The 20,015-nt window shown below is 53.0% G+C and overlaps 1 protein-coding gene across 2 annotated transcripts in view; it reads right to left on the bottom strand.

The window, feature by feature from the left end:
* VWA5B1 (von Willebrand factor A domain containing 5B1) overlaps positions 1-19,799 on the bottom strand; it is a 38,013-nt gene extending 18,214 nt beyond the window's left edge. Inside the window, exons 1-8 of one of the 2 annotated variants that reach the window (XM_058660791.1) lie at positions 19,715-19,799; positions 11,835-11,999; positions 10,560-10,712; positions 9,237-9,507; positions 7,136-7,281; positions 6,276-6,407; positions 5,607-5,731; positions 2,846-3,022 (exon numbers count right to left, since the gene is read on the bottom strand). In XM_058660791.1, the coding sequence (XP_058516774.1) occupies positions 2,846-3,022; positions 5,607-5,731; positions 6,276-6,407; positions 7,136-7,281; positions 9,237-9,507; positions 10,560-10,712; positions 11,835-11,973 (1,143 nt within the window). In that variant the 5' untranslated portion in view covers positions 11,974-11,999; positions 19,715-19,799. Of the gene's footprint in view, positions 1-2,845; positions 3,023-5,606; positions 5,732-6,275; positions 6,408-7,135; positions 7,282-9,236; positions 9,508-10,559; positions 10,713-11,834; positions 12,000-19,657 lie in introns of both variants that reach the window. The other variant, XM_004592406.2, reaches the window with a different exon arrangement.
* Between the last annotated feature and the right edge of the window lie 216 nt (positions 19,800-20,015).

Raw genomic sequence — 20,015 nt, 5'->3', positions numbered from 1 at the left:
TGTGCGAGACCTGGTTCTTGGCTTCAGTCCAGCTCAACTCTAGCTGTTATGGCTATTTGGAGGAGTGAATCAATGGTTGGGAGATCTCTCTCCCCGCCCCCTCTTGCTCTGACTTTGTGTTTCAATAAATAAGTGAATCTTAAAAAAAACTCACATAGTTCCCAGATCTGTATTCATGTCTGTTCTGCCTTGGTACAGAACTCAGGAACAAAAACCTCCCTTCCATTCCCAGAATTTACTGATGGGGGAAATCTCATCCTGGCTTCACAGAGATAAACCATTATGCTTCGAGATCTAGGGAGGAAACAGATACTATGGATGCTGGTCACTCCCACAGCCCACCTACAGCCTCCCAAGCTGGCAGATCCACAGCGCTTCCCCCCGCCCACTTGTTCTGCAAACATTAACAATAAACATTAGCATTGACGTTGTCTCCCTCTCTCCATTGCTTGTGTCAATACATTCTGTGTCTTTACAAAGGAAGTCAATACCTGCTTACTTTTCCATTAGCCACTAGCGCATGTTCCTGTTAGCAGGAGACTCTGCTGATCCACACAGATTGTCTCTGCTCACACCTATTAGAATTTTAAAGGCATGGGTTTTGGCAGCAAGTGGCAGCTGAAGAATGAGACCAGCTGCAGGAAATTAAATTGGCTGAACTTTCTCTGTTGGCACACGCTGTTTAGATTTCTATTCTATTCCTTCTCCCTAAGCCCAGTGTTTCCTAAATCTTCAACCCAATGTGCCATAATAAATGGCCCAAGCAATCCCCAGGGACTTTACTGTCCTTGGAGATGTGTGTGTCTGTGGCTTAGGTAGTCTTCAGCTTTCTGTAAAAGTTCATGCCTAGTGTTGTGGCATGCATAAATGCAAAACCATCTGTGAGGAGGTGAGCTTGAGATCAGAGAGTTGAGTTGGAGAAGAGTAATGCAGGCTCCCAGGAAAAGAGAACTGAAAGGAGTGCCAGATAAAATTGTTAGAGAATTCTAGAAAGCAAAGGTCTTTAGTTCAGGAAGCACATCTACATTTACAAACTGGTTGTTATTGCCTAGAACACTTGGATAAGAAAGAGATTGAAACAGTTCAGGCTCAACAGGGAAAAAAAAAGAGTCATAATTGATTAGTGATGTCTGCCTGGGCTTGGGGGAAGACAGCAGAAAGGGGGTGAATTAACCCTTCTTCCTTATTTTATAGACAGGACATATGTAGCCCAGAGTGGAGATCCTGTTTAAAGCCAAACAGCAAGTCAATGATAGAATCAACACTGAGCTCCAGGCATTTCTCTTTCCACAATGCCATACAGCAGAAATGACATAATCATAGAGGAAACTGATCTAGTGGAAAAGTGTGTATAATTCCCCACAAGCAAGGCAAGGGGAGATGAGCATTGAGGCAAGATGCAAGAGGCTGAGTCTCAGCAGCCCTGTGGTAATGGGAGGAGAATTTAGCCTCTTGGGCACTCTGTTTTTTTATGGATGAAGTGTTCCCTAGGGGTGGTACAGGTTTGTGACTCTAGCATCAGGGAGGGACTCTCGTAAGCATAATGTTCCTACTGCTTGTTCAATGGGAGACAGATGGAAGACAGGCCTGGAGAGTGCTTCAGGACCACAGCACCCTGGACAGCTCCACACTCTGTTTCTTGCTGTTGATGTGGAGTTAGGGGAGGGAGAAAGCCCCAGCCAGCTGCACACATTCCAGAGGTCTTACGTAGGCGTCCTCTGTAGTACTTCAAGGCAAAACTCAGATCTAGGAAGACTCCAGAGGTGGCTGGCCTCATACTCTACCCAGTAACCCCACCTTTCCTTGCTGAGTCTGTTGCCCTGGAAACAAGAGCTTGTGCCAGGGGGTGGATGACATTCCAGGTGACAGCAGAGCCCTACTCCCTTCTTGTCTTCCCACCTCTTGTTCTCTGAAGTATGAGCTTCTACTCAGTTCAACAAGCAGGCTGGGGTTTGCTCGCATAAACACAGGGCTAGGTTCCATGAGGACAGAAGGATAAGAAAGATCTAGCCCTTCTTTCTCTTATTGAGTTCACAATCTATATGTACAACAAAAACCACAAGGGACCATTGGGTAGCGCCATAATCAAGACAAACAGGAGGAGGAGCCGCTTCTGGCGGGAAGGGGACAGGGCCCACCACACTCTGTCTCACTTTCTCTCAAAGCTCTTCTTAGCAGGGAGACCAGGCTGGCTGACTTGAGTCCCTTGCTTGACTGGGAGCCCCTGCAGGGTAGCTCCTGTGTTTGTGACCTGCTGCCTCCCCAGAGGGCCAAACACAGGGCTTGGCATAAGGTAAGCATTTCAGAAAAAAAGAGGAGTCAACTCTTTTCTGTTACATTTTATGTATTTCTTGGTGGCAGGGGCTGTGTTCAATGCTTGCTTTTTGGTGTGGGGTGGTGAGAACTGTCATGAATATGTGGATGTTATCTTTGATCACACCAGCTGTGTGACCTGGGGTAATCTCCCAGTTGGAGAAAGTGACAGTAGGACTAATCGTAGAGGGATATTATCTAGATTTGCAATCACAAGCTGTGCTTTAAGTGACCAGCACAGTGTCTGACCACCACATTCCCCCCCTCCCGCCCCCAGATATTGGCTTCTCCCGTCTCCTCCCTGTGCCCCTCTCCATCCAGCATCTGGCGACATGTTTTAGCCACTGCATACACACAATTGAGGTTTGGGGAGTGAGAGGACAGCTGTTGGGGACCCCACCATTGATGCAAGGGAGACAGCTCTGCTTCCACTCGCAGCATTCCATTTATGGAGTAATTGAGTGTAGGGGCTGAAGGAGGCGGATTGGGAGAGCACAGGGCTGGTGGAAGGGGCCTGGGAGCAGGTGCCCACCTTGACACGGAGGATGTTGGTGCCGCTCATGCTGCCACTCCTGTCCACCAGGAAGATGAACTCCCCATGGCTCTTCCTCAGGTTCGGCTTCACCGACTGGAGATCCGGACAGAAGTTGAGCATGATCACGGAGTGGTGGGGGATGTCTTTGTGAAGGCGTTTCCGGATGATTTCTGTCTGGAGGAGAAAGAAGGCTCTCTGACTCGGGCAGTCCAGGGGTCTGGAGATCCCTGGGGCACTAAAGCTGGTCCTTATCCCTCCCCAAGATGACATCCCCACTCCCAGGCAGTCCAGGGGTCTGGAGATCCCTGGGGCACTCACGCTGGTCCCCGTTATCCCTTCCCAAGACAACATTCCCTCTCCCACTATGATCCACAGATGTCCTGGGTGAGCATCCTCGGCTCTACTGTGAGCTGGACTTTCCCAGGTTTCAATAATCAGCTCAGACTTCACAGGCAGACAGACGTGGCTGTGAACCCCATATCTGCCACCATCCAACTACATGTTCTTGGGCAAGTCCTCCTCTAAGTCTGTTTTCCCATTAAAGTGGAGCCAATTAGGATCGGTACTATGGTGGAGTGGCTTAAGTCAACATCTGCAACACCAGCATCCCACATTGCTTTTTAATTTTTTTTAAAGATTTTTTTTTTTATTGGAAAGGCAGATATACACAGAGAGAGACAGAAAGATTCTCTGTTTGCTGGTTCACTCCTCAAGCAGCTGCAATGGCCAGAGCTGAGCCAATCTGAAGCCAGGAGCTTCTTCTGGGTCTCCCACATGGGTGCAGGGTCCCAAGGCTTTAGGCCATCCTCCACTGCTTTCTCAGGCCACTGGCAAGGAGCTGGATGGGAAGTGGAACAGCCTTGACATGAACTGGTGTACGTATGGGATCCTGGTGGATCCAAGGTGAGGATTCAGCCATTCAGCTTTCGTGTTGGGCCCAACATGCCCTATTGGAATGTCAATTTGAGTCCTGGCTGCTCCACTTCCAATCGAGCTCCCTGCTTATGTGCTTGGGAAAGCAATGAAAGATGGCCTAAGTGCTTGGGCATTTGCCAACCATGTGGAGTTCCAGGTTCCTGGCTTTGGTCTGACTCAGCCCTGGCCATTGTGATCATTTGGGAAATGGGAAGTGAACTCACAGATGGAAGATTCATTCTCTCTCTCTCTTTTCTTTCTGTCTCTCTCTCTCTAACTCAAATAAATCAATAAATAGATATTTTAAGATGTCTAAGTAAGCCAGAGTACACACAGCCACATCTGAGGGCGGCCGTTGAGTTGGTGCACCAGCAAGAAGCCCCCTTCAGTCACTCAGGATGGAGCCTGCTCTGGCTTTTCTCAGCAGTGAGTGTGCTTTTGCAGGCTTACTGATTCCCTTCTGTGGACACATCTCTACTTCCACTTCCAGCTTTTGGAAAACCTTCCACAGCCTCCCAGGTGGATTTGATCACTGCCCTTTCCGCCCATGCAGAGTCCCTCTGCCAAGGACTGTTGCCCAGGCTGGCTTGCAATGACAGAGCCCAGGGCAGCAACTGCTGCATCTGTCAGGGAGAACAGCCACCTCCAGCAGCCTGGTTTCTGTCTCTGAGAGGACCCGGTGGAGGGCCTGGGTGGGCTTCCGGGGGTCTCCTCCAGCTGCCATTACCCAGTTACAATAAACTCATCTTGCTCAGCAGCTGTGCGCAGACCCTGGCGCTCGAGAGGATCCTGTGTATTTGCATAATCAATCTAAGGTGGCAAATTAATTCTCATTTGCTTCTGTGGTCCCTGAGCTAATGGATTTAAAGCTCGACAGGCAGAGCAGCCAGCCCTGGGGCCAGGGAGCCCCTCTTGCCCCTGTCTGCCCATATGCTGCAGTTCTTTGAGCTCGGTGCCATCCTGGCGTCACCAGCTCTATCCAGCTTCTTCTCCCAAGTGATGCACCTGGGTGAGGGGCCACTTGGGAGGTCAGGGGCTTCCACAGGGCTCTCTAACCACAGGATGGCAGTAAGCTACTCATGCTTTCCTAGCCACTGTTGGCCTTCCAGCTCCTCATGGCAAGGGTTGGTAATTTCAGCTAAATGGCACGGTGGGTTCCAATTCCTCAGCTCTGTTACCAGGGAAAACTCTGAGGACATGCCTTCTCTTCCCTCTAGCTTACTGATTCTCTTTGGGCAGCGGACCTTGGTTTTCTTCTCTAAGAAGGGAGCAGAGAGAAAGATTCATGCTGTCTCCATGAAGCTATCTGGGCTCTCTGGACCGTGCCGGAGGGAGGTCACTAGGCCAACTCCCTTCTCCACCTCTGCTTCCCTGGACAGGGTCCCTTCCTCCTTTAGCTCCATGAGGACTGTGGGAGCCTCCTCTGTGCCGACCAGCTCTGCGTGTGTCCTGGATGTGAGAGTGAGTGAGGATCTGTAAGAGGAGGAGCAAGGGGCCCCAGAAGATAAAGCAGAAGCTGAGCTGGGGGGACACTCAGCAGCTGCAGGGTCTCAGCTGCCCCTTGGGGACAGGGTGGTCTGTTTTTGCCACTGCTGCCCATGTTGCCTGGTTCAGGCACTGTGGAGGTGGGCTGGAAGGAGGAGGGTAGGCAGAGCAGATGTCTGTGGCATCTGGAAGTGCCCTGTTCATCTGCCCTGCAGTGTCCCTGCCTCAGAGGGAAGCACCTTTTGCCCAGGGTCGGCCACCCCTCAGTGCGACCTTGGGCGGGTCACGTCTCTCCCCCAGGCCCAGCCTCCTTCCTCTCTGGCTGAGGGAGAGCCCTACTTCACTGCCATCCACTCACCTTACGCTCGACGCTGCTGTCTTTTTTGGTGCCTTTGATGAAGTCGGTCCTTCCCTTGAGGTGCTTGTCAAACTCCCCCAGGGTCATGTCCCCTTTCTCCATCAGGACATGAGGCATGTGGGGCTCTACAGAGATGAGAGCAGTGCTTAGCACTGTCTGGGGCTAGGGGAGACTCCAGGGCTCTTGGGAACTACACAGGGGTAAGACCCCTCCATTGGAAGAAGGGGCTGGAGTTGCTGGCTGCCTGGAGCAGGTAGGAGTGGGGCTGATGCTTTAGGTGGGTCTCATTCTGAGCCTCCATGTATCCATCTGTAAAATGGGAGTGGGATTGAGCTAGCTACTCTGCGGTCTTCTTAGATCCTGGCATTCTGTGAATTCTTCAAGAGACGAAGAGTCTTACTCTGAGGTTTCAGAGTTTCCAAGAACAAAGTTTCAAAGAGCTTCTGCTCAGCTGATTTGAAGTAAAAAGCCCCAGGCAGGAGCTGAGACCAGGGGCTTCTGGCCTGTCTGCCAGGGTCATTTCCCAGGAGGCACATAGCAAGTTTCCCTTCTGCCACAGCCTTAAGTCTTGGGCCCATCAGCTGCTGGGGGGCTCACATGCTCTGGCCCACTGGGTCAACCCCTCCCTCCCTCCCACAGGCAACCCAGGCCCTGCCAGGGACACGGTACCACTGGGGTGGATGAGGATCTCCACGGGCCGGTCGAAGGTGTGCTTGTTGGCCAGGGTGATGATAATGCTCTTGGCCGAACAGGCTGATGGAGCAGCGTCAGCACGAATCTCATGCGTGGGACTCTCCACTCCTGAGCAGCCCAGTGAGGCACAGACAGGAAGAAGAGACAGGAATTGGGTCTGGATTGGAGCTGACTGGCATGCTGCCCACATGAGAGGCCCCTAACCTGCTCTGGGATACATGCTGCCTCAGTTTCCCCATATGTATAATGTGGTAGACCCGGGAAGATGCTGTCTGATGGCCCTCACGATCTAGAGGCTAGAGAGGCTGCTCTTCCATCAGGGCCCACAAAGCACCCAGCCTGGTCCCGTGCAGACACGGACGGCTCGGCTCCATCTGTGGCTACCCATTGGCAGGTGCATCACAATGTATCTCACATTGGAAGGCCACGTCGTGGGTGCTCACCAGCCACAGCCAGTGTCCTGGTATCCTGGCAAAGGCCCATGAGGGATGAGGAGACCACAAAAACAGTGACCCTTGGTCCTGGCTGCAGGGCAGAACTACTACATGGGGGTGGGGCGGCGATGCTTTTAAATGCCTCCCCTACCCCAACTGGACACATCCCAGAATCTCTGAGTAGGGTGTGGGAAGCAGACTTGTTGCTGCAACCTCTTGGAGACGACTAATAGTCCCTGTTCCTTGACACCTGTGTCCCTGTGGATACCAAGGACAGTCTTCGAGGCTGTCCAGGGAGGGGTTCCCCAGATCTTCCCCCCGCTCTCTGTCCATCCCTGGGAGTTTTGGGTCTGAAGCCCTGCTGACCCAGAGAGCCCCCTGCCCTGGGCAGCCCCTGCTCACCTGCAAGCAAGCATGGCCCCCGGATCTCCAGCTGGAAGTTGAAGTCGTACTCCATGGGGTTGGACACATTAGTGTCCAGCAAGGTTGCCAGGCACAGCTTATTCCAGGAGTCCAGGGCCCGGGGGCCAAAACAATGCCTGTCTTTGCTGGGAAGGGTAGACAAAGGTGAGGGAGGGGCGTGGGAAGACAAGGAGTGGGGGTGAGTCCCTGGCGCTCCAGCTAAGGGGGCCTGGGACATTCCATGTTCTCCTCCTCAACCTGGCTACAGGGAAAGCCTGGAGTCAGAAGCCACAGCCATCTCTGAGACGCACCTGTGCCGGGCCAGGCCTCCATGACACAGTGGATACTTGCTGCTCTCCCTCCACTGCTCTGTGTCAGATCATGGGGACTTTCCTGGGATCTTGTGACGTTGTCACTAGAGGGGCCACCCCAGTTCCCATGCCTATCAGTGGTGAGCAAGAGTACCTTGTCTCCTGCGGCCTCACTAACTCTCGGTGCCACCTGTTCTCATAGTTGGTTTGACATCACTCTATGTGGGGCACACAGCGATGAGGCAATCTTGTCTCTGGTGTGTCAATCACTATTTATTTTGTGACTAGATGGGCAGCAGTGAGCTCACAGAACCCACTTTGGGGCTTCTTGCCTGTGGATTGCTGTAGTCCTGAGTGTCCCAGTGAGGCCCTGCCTCTCAGATGCACAAGGGCTGGCCAGTAGCGGAGCTCAAGAGGCACCAAGCATGCAGCTGTGCACCCTGTTCTGAGGCCAGCTGGTGCCCAGAGCTTTCCTGCTGGGCCATGTGTCCCTCCTGGCTTTCAGAACCCTGGTCTTTCTGACTCCCCCTACCTCTCTAAGCTCGCTCTTCACCCGTTTCCCTTCTAGAGTCACAGTCCCTGTCTCATACCGCCAGCAGCTGTGCTGGCTTTTCCACTGCACCTGCTCTTCTCTCTGTCCTTCCTCTAGAGGACAGCGGTGGCTAGCTCTTTCCTTCAGGGCAGGCCCTGGCTGTTACCCAAGCCTCATCTATGCTACCCCATCTGTTCCCCTCTGTGTCTGAGAGCCGTTGTTTTGACAGGATGTGACCTCGGCAATGGGGGCCTCAGACTGTGTCTTGTCTCTTTTTTCATCCTGAGAAGCAGCTGTCCTGGTGCTGGTCTTGTGTGCTCACACCCTCACCCTGTGACAACAGAATCTCTGCTATGGCCAAGGACAGGGCCACCACACAGCATATGTGCTTCTGTTCCTCCTGGCGGTCCTGAGCTTGCTACCTTGGTCCCTGCGTTGTCACCTCTGTATCCCTGGTCTGATCCTGATTTGGGTCCCTCTTCTATACTCTTAGCTCAACAAACTTCTTCATTGTATTTCCCCATACCCCAGGATGCATTCAAGCAGGTAAACGGTGACACATTAGTTGTGTTATCAGTTGAATAATTTTTTCCACCAAGTTCCCAAGGGGCAGGACCCAGTTTCATTTCCTCTCTATCCTTAATGCTCAGCCCAGTCTCCAGCACATAGTAGGTAATCAGAAAATATCTCTTGGGATTGGCATTGTGGTGCAGCAAGTTAAGGCACTGTCTGAGGTGCCTGAATTTAGTAGGAGCACTATTTGCAATCCCAGCTGCCCCACTTCTGATTCTGCTTCCTACTGATGAGCCCGGGAAAGCAGTGAAAGATGGTCCAAGTGTGTGAGCCCATGCTTCCACGTGAGAGACCCAGATGGAGTTCCCAGCTTCTGCAATTGTAATCATTTGGGGGGGAGGGTGAATCAACAAATAAATTTCCCTTCCTCTCTCTCCCTCTATCATTCTACGTTTTAGATAAACCATTGAAAAAAAAATCTCTTGAGCAAATTCACAAGCAAAGCCTGAAAATGCTGATCCCAAGCTATCCAAATTCTAGAAGTAACCAGTGCCACCATGGGGCGCTTCAGGGGGATTTCTCAATTGCCTGCGGGCCGGGCAGGAGAAGTGCAAACTGCTGAGCAGTGGCACAGAGAACAGAGCCTCCTCTCCGCTCCCCATCTCCCCATTCTGCGCCCACCACCCTCACCCCACTGATGCTGCCCACTTCAGATTCAGGCCCTGATGTGGGCAGAGCCTCTTACCCCTGGGCTTGGTGAGTGGAGAAGCCTGGGATTTTGGTGCAGAACTGGGGCACAGTTGGGGCGCAGACAGCGGGCAGCAGGACCCTCACGGCCCCGCTGGGCAGCGTCAGAAGTTCCGAGGAGGTGCTAATGAAGATGATGACATTCTCCATGGGGGCGATGGTGCCCAGGTTGACCACAAACAGGATGCGCTCCAAATCCTCGTCCAACGCCACCTTTCCCGGTGTGCAGGAGTGAGGGGTGATGGAAACCCCTTCTTGCAGAATGTTCCCTAAGTGCCAGGCTGGCGTCAGGGGCTGTGCATTGGTTAACTCCGGTCCCCTCCATGTTTGCTGTGGGGCAGCCTGGAGTCGCCCCACAATGCTGAAGGGAAAGCCGGGGCTCTGTGTGGGCATATTACCAGCCCAAGTCACCCAATGGAGAACTTACTTGTGGGCTAGCCCACATGGGGCTGACTACGGGCTGTGCCTTCCCCACTGTAGCCCAAGGAAAGCCCTAACAGAGGGTCACCTTCCCACCCTCACCCCCCAACCCCAGACTCAAACGGAAGCACCCCAATGGCTGGGAGCCGTGCTTTTCTCAGGCTCTGACCTTCTAGTCCTGCCACTCCTACCTACCCACCCAGGTCTCTGCAAGGCCTCCCTTGCTCGAACCTCCCCTCTCTCCTCCAGTACCATTCAGGCTCCTCCTAGGGCTCTCCCTGCGTGTGCCCATCTGCTCTTCCAGCCTGGGGAAAGTTGGAATAGCCCGATCCAGTTGCCCACCTTCTTCAGGCAAGTGCTACCGAAAATTAGATTCTCAAACAGCTTAGGATCAGGTGAAAAAAACTCCACCAGGATCAGAGCTCCAACGATAAGACTGTCTTATGTCATAGGATTCCCTAGCTCTGCCAGGATCATGCTGTGTGGTCTTGAGCCAGACACTCTCCCTCTCTGAGTTCCACTTTCCTTGGTGGCAGACCCAGTGTCCAGGTTTTGAGTGCTTACAATGATGTAAGTGTTCTCTGTAAGCTGGCCTGGTTGGGCGCACTGGTGGACAGAATCATTTATTTGATTACAGCCTACTTAGTTCATTATTGTACTTTCCCCATACTTCGGGATGCATTCAAGTAGGTAAACAGTGACACATTAGATGTGTTATCAGTTGAATAATAATGTCTTCCACAAAGCCTACTTAGTCCAAAGCCAAGTTACTTCTGAGCCTTAGGAAACACAGGATGCTGGTTCTGGAGTCTTGACTTGAGACCAGCACATTCTCTCTAGCGTATGCCCTGGATACCCTTGCAATGTGCCCCAGGCTAGAGCCCCCTTGGTGTGTCCTTACCTGTGACAGTTGCTGCTCGCACCCGGGAGGTTTCGAACTGGCCACTCTCCAACTTGGCTTTGTCCTTGATCTGTACCGTGACGACCCGGTCGGCAATGGCAGCCTCGAAGCCTATCACAGTCGTGTGTTCATCCAGTGGGTACACGAAGAGACCTGTAGGGGTGGGGCCCTGTGTTGGGGTGTCTAGCCCCATCCCAGACACCTGTTTCAGGAAAGGACCCTGAGACCTAGACCTGTCCAGCAGGGGACTGGGACCAAAGCTCTGGTTGGAGTGGGGAGGTTGGGAGGGGAACAGTGTGTGTAGGGTCTGTTCATCTCCAGCCAGCTCTTACTTGGCAGGTATGGTGTGCCCAGGACCTCTGATTTGCTGAGAGAGAGAGAGAGAGAGAGAGAGAGAGAAAGAAAGAGAAAGTGGATCTGTTTTGCAAGCCTAACAGAACACACCTGTGTGGCAATTCCACCACAGGCACCAGTTTGCCACCAGTAGCACTGGGAGCTGGGGCTGTGGAGGAGGTAGACAAGGGCTCAAGTCCAAGACTTGCCTCGTTTCCAGTCCAGGTGGCCTTGTGCGAGCAGTTTAACTTCTCAAAGCCTCATTGGCTCGTCTCTAAGATAGGAATGTAAGAGCTACATGCGGAGAAGTGAAGATGTGTGTCCCAGTGTGTCCCAGAGGCCCCATCTCTGCAGGGGAGCAGGAGACCCTGGCTGCCACCAACCCCCAGCCCCCATAGCACCCTGCCGACCACTCTCGGGGAAGCAGGGCATCTGATTCACTGATGCCTCTTGGCAGCCGCCTGTCCATCTGTCCATCTGAGAGCCTGATCCCTGCATTGATGGCTCAGTCGCAGCTGCCTGCTATCCGTACCACCTCCCTGCTGCATTACCTCACCTGCCCCGCCCCCACCCCCCACCCAGCATTCCAGTAGAGAGGAGTATCCTGACCTTGCGAAGGACAGAGGCTTCCTCAAGGTCACAGGAGCCAAAGCCTTGCCTTGGGCTGGGCACGCCTATTTTCTCCCGAGTCACAGTGCCTGTCCTGCCATGAGGCTCTCTGGACATGTGGGGAGGCTGGAGAGTTGGAACACTTGGCTGGGGCTGTACCCAAACCATGCCAGTTTGAATCCTGCCCCTCCCTGCTGTTAGCTGTGAGGCACGTGGGGCAGAAATGGAGTCCCATTTTATAGATGGGGAGCCAAAGGTTCTGAGAGCTCTCTGACTTGCCAGTGTCAGCACAGAGAAGGGCACGTCCCACCTCCATCCCCACTGGGGTGCTACCTTGGAAGGGTTGAGGTTCCAGGTTGCCATAAGTGAGGGAGGCGGTCAGGCCTAGGGCGTAGCCACTGACGAAGGAGGTGACATCGGACGCGGTGAGGGGCAGGGCTGCTCCCGTGAGGAGGTTCAACAGGCCGGGCATGCCTCCGGCTACTCGGCCTTTAGAGCCTGCAAGAGAGAGGAAAGGTGGGGCCTGCAGAGAGTTCCCCCATCTCTCCCCAACCCCATTCCCCCATTTTCTGAACCACCCCCCTCTTCCGGAGCAATCACAACATCATTCCCTTCATTGAAGCTTCCCAGAAAGTGATCTTATGAAAATTCCCAACCACCAGAAGAGGAGCGGCCAGTCTCTTCCCACTTTCCAGGTGGAGAAACTGAGGTTGGGAGACTTGTGATGTGCTGGGGTTCATTCGCAGCTTGGGACTAAAGCCCACACAGTTTCCCATCCAAGCAGGAATCCTCCTCCTACCCCAGACCATGCTGAGATAGAAGTTGGGGGTCTGTGGCTCTGACTATCCCAGTCCCCAAGCCTCAAGGCTGTGTTCTGCCAAGCAAGGACAAGGAATCAGCTTGCCAAGCCGACCCTTCTCAGTGGGCGCCTGGGTTATGATGGTGGGGAGGAGCAGAGAGACATCCCTGTGAGGACAGCCCTGTGGGGGAGCACCCAATGTACAGGCCAGTCACTCTTTGAGCTCTTTCTTGCCCCACCCATCACTAAAGATTTCTCCCTGGATTAAGAATGCCCTTGCCTATGCAGGTGTCCCTGCCCCACATCACTGCCATCTCAGCCCAAGCTGCAGCCGCCAATGGCAGCCCCCGTGGAGTCCATTCTCCAGCCTGGGGCCAGCATTGGTGCAATGAAGCATAGGTACAACAGATCCCCGCCACTCCCACCAACCTGTCTCTCACCAGTGGCTTTCTGGACAGATAAAACCCTTGTGGGGGCCTAGAGCCCAGTGTGGCTTAGGCCTTTCTGGTCTCCACAGCCAACCTGGCAGTGGGCCCCAAGCACACAGCATCCATTCTTTAGCTATGTTCTGCTGGCTGGGACTTGGTGCTCCACACTCTTCCAGGACAGTCCAGCCTCCGGTCCCTCGGTCAGATAGTGACTTCTTGCACATGTGTCAGGCCTCTGTGCTGGTGTCCCCTGGCCCCGGTCTCACAGAGCCAAGCTCTTTTCTTGCCGAATGTCATCATCCCTCCAGGCTGCTGCATTGTGCTGTATGGTGCAAGGTTATTCTTGTGGTGTTGGCCATCCCTTAAAGAGAGTACACCTCATCCAGGTGCTGATGGGCCATGGCTCCTTCTACACCCCCTCGTGCCTTTGGAGTCTAAGCACCAGTGGTTCTGTTCCCTGCAGCCTGCAGCCTGCAGCGCCAAAGAACCCTCAGGTGACTGTCATGATTGATGCTGTCAGGATCTGAGACCCTTACCAGGAACCACAGGAAGAGGAAGCCATTAAGAGTGTAGAGTACAAGTTGGCCATGGGGTTCTCTCTGCCATGTGTGAGCTTCCACATGCGGGTTCCCTCGGGCCACTTGGATATAAGGCTGTTAGATGAGTGTTCACTACTCCCTCCTTCTCAAGAAAGGGAATCTTCTCCTCTTGATCCTCCTCCTCCTGTCCCCAGCTAAGATTTTTCAGGTGCTCCCTGCACCTGCCAGGCCAGCATCATCTTTAAAACTATGCTTTCCCTGGTGGCTTGGACTCAGATAGCTGCTAGATAGCTTATCTCCCATCAGGGAGACTTACAGCTGACATAAGAGCCAAGAAGAGACGTCTGAACTGGATAGAAGCTTGCAGAATAAAGAAACAAGACCCACACCTGTCACAGTATATAAAAATCAGCTCTAAATGGATCAAGAACCTAAATCTACACCCAGAAACCATTAAACTATTAAAGGAAAACATAGGAAGCACTCTCCAAAATATAGGAACAAGGAAAGACTTCTTAGAAAAAAAATGCCAAAAGCAAGGCAATCAAAGCCAAAATGAACAAATGGGACCACATCAAACTAAAAAACTTCTGTACAGCAAAGGAAACAATTAACAAAATGAAGAAGCAACCAACAGAATGGGAGAAAATTTTTGCGCACTACACAAGTGATAGGGGGCTAATATTCAGTATTTACAAAGAACTTTAGAAACCCAGGGAGAGTAAAAAAACAAAGCAAAGCAAAGCAAAACAAAACAAAAACAACAAAAACCCAGAAACAACAACAAACAAACAAAAAACAAAACAACAACAAAAAAACAACCCTGTGTCAAAATGGGCAAAGGAAATGAACAGACATTTTTCAAAAGAACAGATTCAAACGGCTAACAGACATATTAAAAGATGCTCAGGCTCCCTAGCCATCAGAGGTACAAATGAAAACCACGTTGAGGTACCACCTAACTCCAGTGAGACTGGCCTACATTCAGAACTCAACTAACAACACCTGCTGGCGTGGATGTGGGGAGAAAGGTACCCTCCTTCACTGCTGGCGGGAAGGTAGGCTAGTACAACCACTGTGGAAATCAGTATGGAGATTGCTTGGAGAATTGCAAATAAATCTGCCATATGACCCAGCTATCCCGCTCCTAGGAATATACCCAATAGAAGTGAAATCTGCATATGAGAAGGGCATCTGTAATTCTATATTTGCAGCAGCACAATCCACAATAGCAAAGACGTGGAAGCAATCCAGATGTGCATCTAAAGAAGAGTGGTTAAAGAGACTGTGGTACATCTACTCCATGGAATATTTTTCAGCTATTAAAAAGAATGAAATGATGCCATTTGCAACTAGGTGGTCCCAACTAGAGACCATTATGCTCAGTGACATGAATCAATCACAAAAGAACAATCTAATATAAGGAAACCATCATGCAATGTGTAATTTCAATAACCCGATCCATACTGGTATTTTCTTGGCTGCATCCCAAGTGTTTTGATGTTTTTGATTTCAGTTTCATTTACTACAAATACTTTCTTTTCTCTTGTCGAATTCATCGCTGGCTCATGGATTACACAGTGGCATCTTTTTTCCCAAGAGACTTTCGTGTTCCTTTTTGTCACTCATGTATTGGTTACCCAGTGGCGTGTTTTTTCATGGTGCTGTAATTTGTGGTGGTGGTGGTGGTGGTGGTGGCTGTTGTTCTAATTCATACCAGTTGTTGACCTTGTTTCATGGCTTCTCATTTATGGAAATGTATAGTGATGAGTACTGGGGTCTTCCATATCCAGATGTGGGGGTACAATGCAACAGGCATTCCTGCTTCCAAACAAAAGGTGGACTCCCAATGAAACTGTTGGAAATGTAGACAATGGGATGCTGGAGTGTCTGACATTGTTTGTACCAGCAATGTTGGGCACACTTAAACAAGAGAATGATGGAATTGTGACTCCTTGTGAGGGACTATACTGTTGTGGCAATATGGGGAAAAATCTGTCAGGAGGTGGGAGTTTTTTGGGATAATCACAGTGTATGTGAAATTGTACCACAAAATTCAAAAATTCAAAATAAAAATATAACCAAAAAAAGGAGAATCCTCTCCAAAAAGAAGAGGTGTCTGGGTTCTCAGCCATCTCCTCTTGGGAATTCTCTGGCCCAGCGGCAGCGCAAGACTTGGCTCCTCCCAGTGGGGGCAGAACAAGATGGTAGAGTTCATTTCTGGAGGAACCATGATTCCTGAGGCCCACTCTCCTTCCTACTCACCTGCTCACCATCCTAGCTTATTCCCATCCAGAATGCTGGCTAGAGAACACAGAATGAGGTACCATGAACCACCTTGAGGTTCATGAACCAGTACTGTGAGGGGAGTGGTAGATTGGGAGCCAGCTTGGCATGTTTGGCCAGGAGCATCTCGTCCAACCCAGTTGTCCCCCATGATCTGCGATCAGGGAGTGGGGTTGGCCAAGTGAGGTCTGACAGCAAGAATTAGATTCAGCCAGCACTGGGAAGCACCTGCTGTATCCCAGAGCCCGAGTGCGTCTGTTGTGTTAGGAGAATCAGACACCAGCCAGCCTTGGTGAGGGAATAGGTGGGCAGCAGAGAGAGGCTGGGACAGGGAGGGTAACAGCAGCAGCAGCTGGAAGTGATTGAATAAGCACAATGGGCCCACGTGGCATCTCATTTAATCTCCTGGAAACAGAGCTGCCTGTTGATGGGGATGCTGAGGCCTCGGAAGAGGTGAGCTTAGCTGTGAACTTGAGTTTGGGGGCCTGGAGGACAGGTGGGGAACCCAGGTCTGGCTCCCCGAGAGATATGGATTACAGCAAGCTCCATGCTGACCCTGGGCCCGGAGTGGGTCTCAGGACAGGCAAGCTATCACCAGGGCGCTCCAGGCTGGTGTGCAAGTGCTGAGGAGGTGCCCATTGTGGGAGGAGCAGATTGCGTGTGTCTGAGTAGAGGGGGTTCTCCGGGTTTCCCTCTTCCTCTCCTTCTCCGGCCTGGCACACACCTGTCTCTGCCGGGGCCTTTCACTTTGGGGGATGCTGACCCTGGGGAACAGCTGGAGAGGGCAGAGAAAGAGGCTGAAAGGAGGCTGAGGAGAGGAGGGTGTGAGGAGCTGGGGAGCCCCGGGTGGGGGCATTGGGAAGTGCTGAAGAGGGGGGCTCTAACGAGGGTGTCCTGAGTTACAAAGTGGGGCCCATCCCCTTTGCTGGGAGGCACATGGAGAGGCAGGGAGGCCTGGGGTGGATTGTGGTTCTTAGTGACTTCCGAGCTCCTGTCCTGTCGTGGACACTAACTCTGTGCCTGGTTGGCTGTCAGACCAAGTGCAGCTCTGCATGGATGGCCATGAAGTGATCAGCCCCAGTGACTGCTGCCCTTCCGGCCAGGACATATTTATATTTATGCACAGTGCAATAAATATTTATGGAGTGAGATGGAGGGATGTCAGCGTGTCCCAAGGACACGCCGGCCACCAGGCAGTGGGGACAAAGCAGGGGTGAGTGTGGCTGTTGCTGGAGAGGCAGACAACAAAGCTGCAGTCTTACCACCCAACCCTTCCATGTCACCTCAGCTGCTGCCACCCCACTCTCCTGTCTCTTTTCTGGAGAGGAGAAACCCGTAATCCACTGGGGAGGAGAACCTTGGGGAGGAGAGCCTTGGGGAGGAGAACCCTGTAATCAATCCACTGGGGCCTCCTGCTGGCCTCCTCTCTGTGGAGACCTCACTTGGGGCCTTCTCCTGCCTCAGCCCCCTCGCACTGGCTGTTCCCACTCCTGGGAATGCTTTTCCCCTGGGGGTGCACATGGCTTGGTCTCTCACCCCCTCCCTTCTTTGCTCATGGGGGCCTCCTGGTAGCCCATTCCTCCTCGTTCAGTCTCATGCCTCCATCCTGTTCCATCTGGACTTTCTCCTTAGCCAGCAACACCTGCATGGGAACCAGAAAGTCCTGAGTTTCCTGCACATCACCTGCCTATTGCCTGTGAGGACGGGGCCAGAGCCTGGTTTGTTCTCATGGACAGAGCCCAAGAACCTGGAAGCATGATCGTGGGTTCTGGTCTGACCGGATGCATCACAATGCTGGGCTGGCTTTTGCATGGTTTACGTTGGTGCAGCCAAGGGAGGGAGGTCAGTTCTCTGGCTACAAGGCTTGGGCCAGCTTCTCACAGAGGCCATTGAGGCCAAGTCTGTGAGGCTCATGTGTGTTCATTGGGGCTCCAGATCTGCTTTTCCTGCCTGCGTGGAGGTCCCACCTGTTTTGTGGGAGATCCTCCATGCACAGGGGGAGCTCTCAGGCGCTGGACTCCACCAATTCAGGTCCTTGCCACCTCTCCCAACCTCCCAGGTGCCTTCTTGAGTCCCTGCCTCACAGTCAGCGGCTCCCCTGTGCCTCTGTGTGTGTGTGTGCACGCGCGTGTGTGTGACCTTCCACATCCTCCTGTGCTGTCCTTGTCCTTCCGGTGCTGCTGCCTCTGGTTCCGTCTGCCCTTGGAGACTTTATTGTTGCCCAGATCCTGATGATGCCCTACTCTTGGCAAGTACTCAGCATCAGGCTCCAGGCATCCTCCATCCCCCAAGTGCTGCCCCTGTCCTGGGTGACTTGTGCATCCCCAGAACACACTGCCTCAACCCTGCATGCCAGTGGCTGCTGCTTCCTTCCCAAGCTCAGCTTCCGTTTCTGCTCTCACACCTTGAACTTCAGCCCTCCTGGTGACTGCTCCATCCCCCATGATCTCAGAATTGCAGCCTCCTAGCACACCCTGGTTCCTTCCCTTGGTTTTCCTCTCTCCTTCTGAGATACGCAGTTGCTCAGTCTTCTGTGCCTGGATCCATCCGCAGAACAGAGCCAGGCACAGAACACCCATAGAAACAGGTGCTCCTGTCATCTCTGATTAAGGATCACAACTGCCAAGGCTCAGAGTCAAGGGTGCTTGTTGAAGGTCATGCAGCCAGAGGGTGTTGGGGCTGGGGACAGAATCCAAGTGTGCTTCCTTGTGAGGCTGTACCACCTCCCACAATGAGCTCTGCCCTGGGCCTTGCCCGTGCTCTCTTGAAGTCCCCCTCCCTCTTCTACCCTCATTGCCTGCACCAGCTTCTCTGGCCCCTGGACCAGCCAGCATCTTCCCTTCTGGTCCCCCTCCATGACTGTCTCCCCCTGCGAGCTTCCATTGCTCCCTGAGTTTAATGACCGCTCTTGGGTTTCATTCCAAAGGGCAAGTCCAACACCTCGTTTGGTATTCCAGGGTCTTTGTTTCTCACTAGTGTCACATCCTGTGGATACACTTCTCTGGAGGCCCAGGGACCTCCTCCCCATGTCCCGACCAAGCCAGGTTCCTTCCCACCCTGGACCCTTTTCCTGGGATGATCACTACCTCTGCTGACTTCCAGTCCTGCTCATCAGTTAAGGCTCAGCATTACTGTCACTTCCTCCGGGAAGCCTTCCTTGCCACTCCTCAGATCATGCTCAGATGCTCAGATCATGCCAGCTCCCCAGGTGCTGGGACCACGCTGTGTGTCAGCCTGGCTGCCCTCAGGGCTGCCACCCTGGAGGAGCCTTGGCTGTCTCCTCTGAGTCCCAGCTTCCTGCCCCAGGCCCAGCTGAGAGGAGGGCATGCCAACTGCTCTGAGAGCCATACAGACATTGCTCACGCTTATGCTTGCCCCACTTTCCAGGCAGGAAAACTGAGGTGCAGAAAAGTCAACTCAGCTTACACAGTGGCTGGGTGGCCTGCTGGGTGGACACTGGACCTGCCTCTGAGTCTGTTCCCTCCATTCCTAGCTGCTTCCCTGTGCCTAGTGCAGGAAAGGGAATGGAATGTGGGAGAGTCTTGGGGTCCCATGCCTTCAGCCCTCATGGAATGGGGCCATTTCCTGCCTTGGCACCTCTGGGGTTAGGGTGAAGATCTCTTGTGTACACTTGCTTTCCAAAAATATTGGGAAGGCAGAAACTTGCCAGGGGATGGTGGCCAGCTGCCAGCTCTCTAGAGTCCTGTCTTGGTTGAGAGTTGCTGAGGGTCACTTCCATGTGAGCACTTGCTCTGTCCCTTACACATGGCATGACCTTGAGCAAGTTCCTGAACCTCCTGTGCCCTTGCTTCCTCCGTGCCCACAGAGCTGAGAGGTCCTGCGGCTTGTGCCCACACGCCCCACTCAGCAACGCCCCGACTGTGGCTCAGACCTTAGTGTTGAAGTTTGCTTCCCCAGCACTCCAGTTCAGGGTCATCCCTGACGCCACTTGGCAGCTGCGCTCCTTTGTCAGGGGAGTTAGTCTGGAGGCTCTTACCCTAGCCCGGACCGTGCCCCCTGCCTAGCTCAGGCTCCCTCGCAGAGTGGGCTCAGCCAGGCCCAGGGCTAGGTGCAGGCCCTGGACTAGGCACTTTGTTCACTGACCTTGACCTGGGGGTCCTTCTCCTCCTCCTCATCTCCAGCCCCTCCGGGAAGCCTCACCTGCAGACAGCACCCACGCTGCCGCCGAAGTGGCTCGGAGTTGGGTTCCCAGGATCCTGATGTGATTGTTCTAAGCTTCCAGAATTCTGGGGTTCTCACATTCTGGTCTCTGTCTTCTCAACCTCCCTCCTCAGGCCCACATCCTTCCATGCTGGGTAACAACCCCACACTTCTGAGCCCTCCCCAGGCTCGCTAACCCCAGGCTCCAGTCCACCAAGACTTCCCTAACAGGCCTTGTTTCTCCAGCTGCAGATTTTCTCCTGGTGCTGCTAGGAGTGCCACTCCCAGCATGATCTCCTCT

The sequence above is a fragment of the Ochotona princeps genome, chromosome 2 (assembly GCF_030435755.1).
Source record: "Ochotona princeps isolate mOchPri1 chromosome 2, mOchPri1.hap1, whole genome shotgun sequence".
NCBI classification, from domain to species: Eukaryota; Metazoa; Chordata; class Mammalia; order Lagomorpha; family Ochotonidae; genus Ochotona; species Ochotona princeps.
Note: the sequence above shows the minus strand (reverse complement) of the source record. Positions and strands in the feature narration are given on the sequence as shown.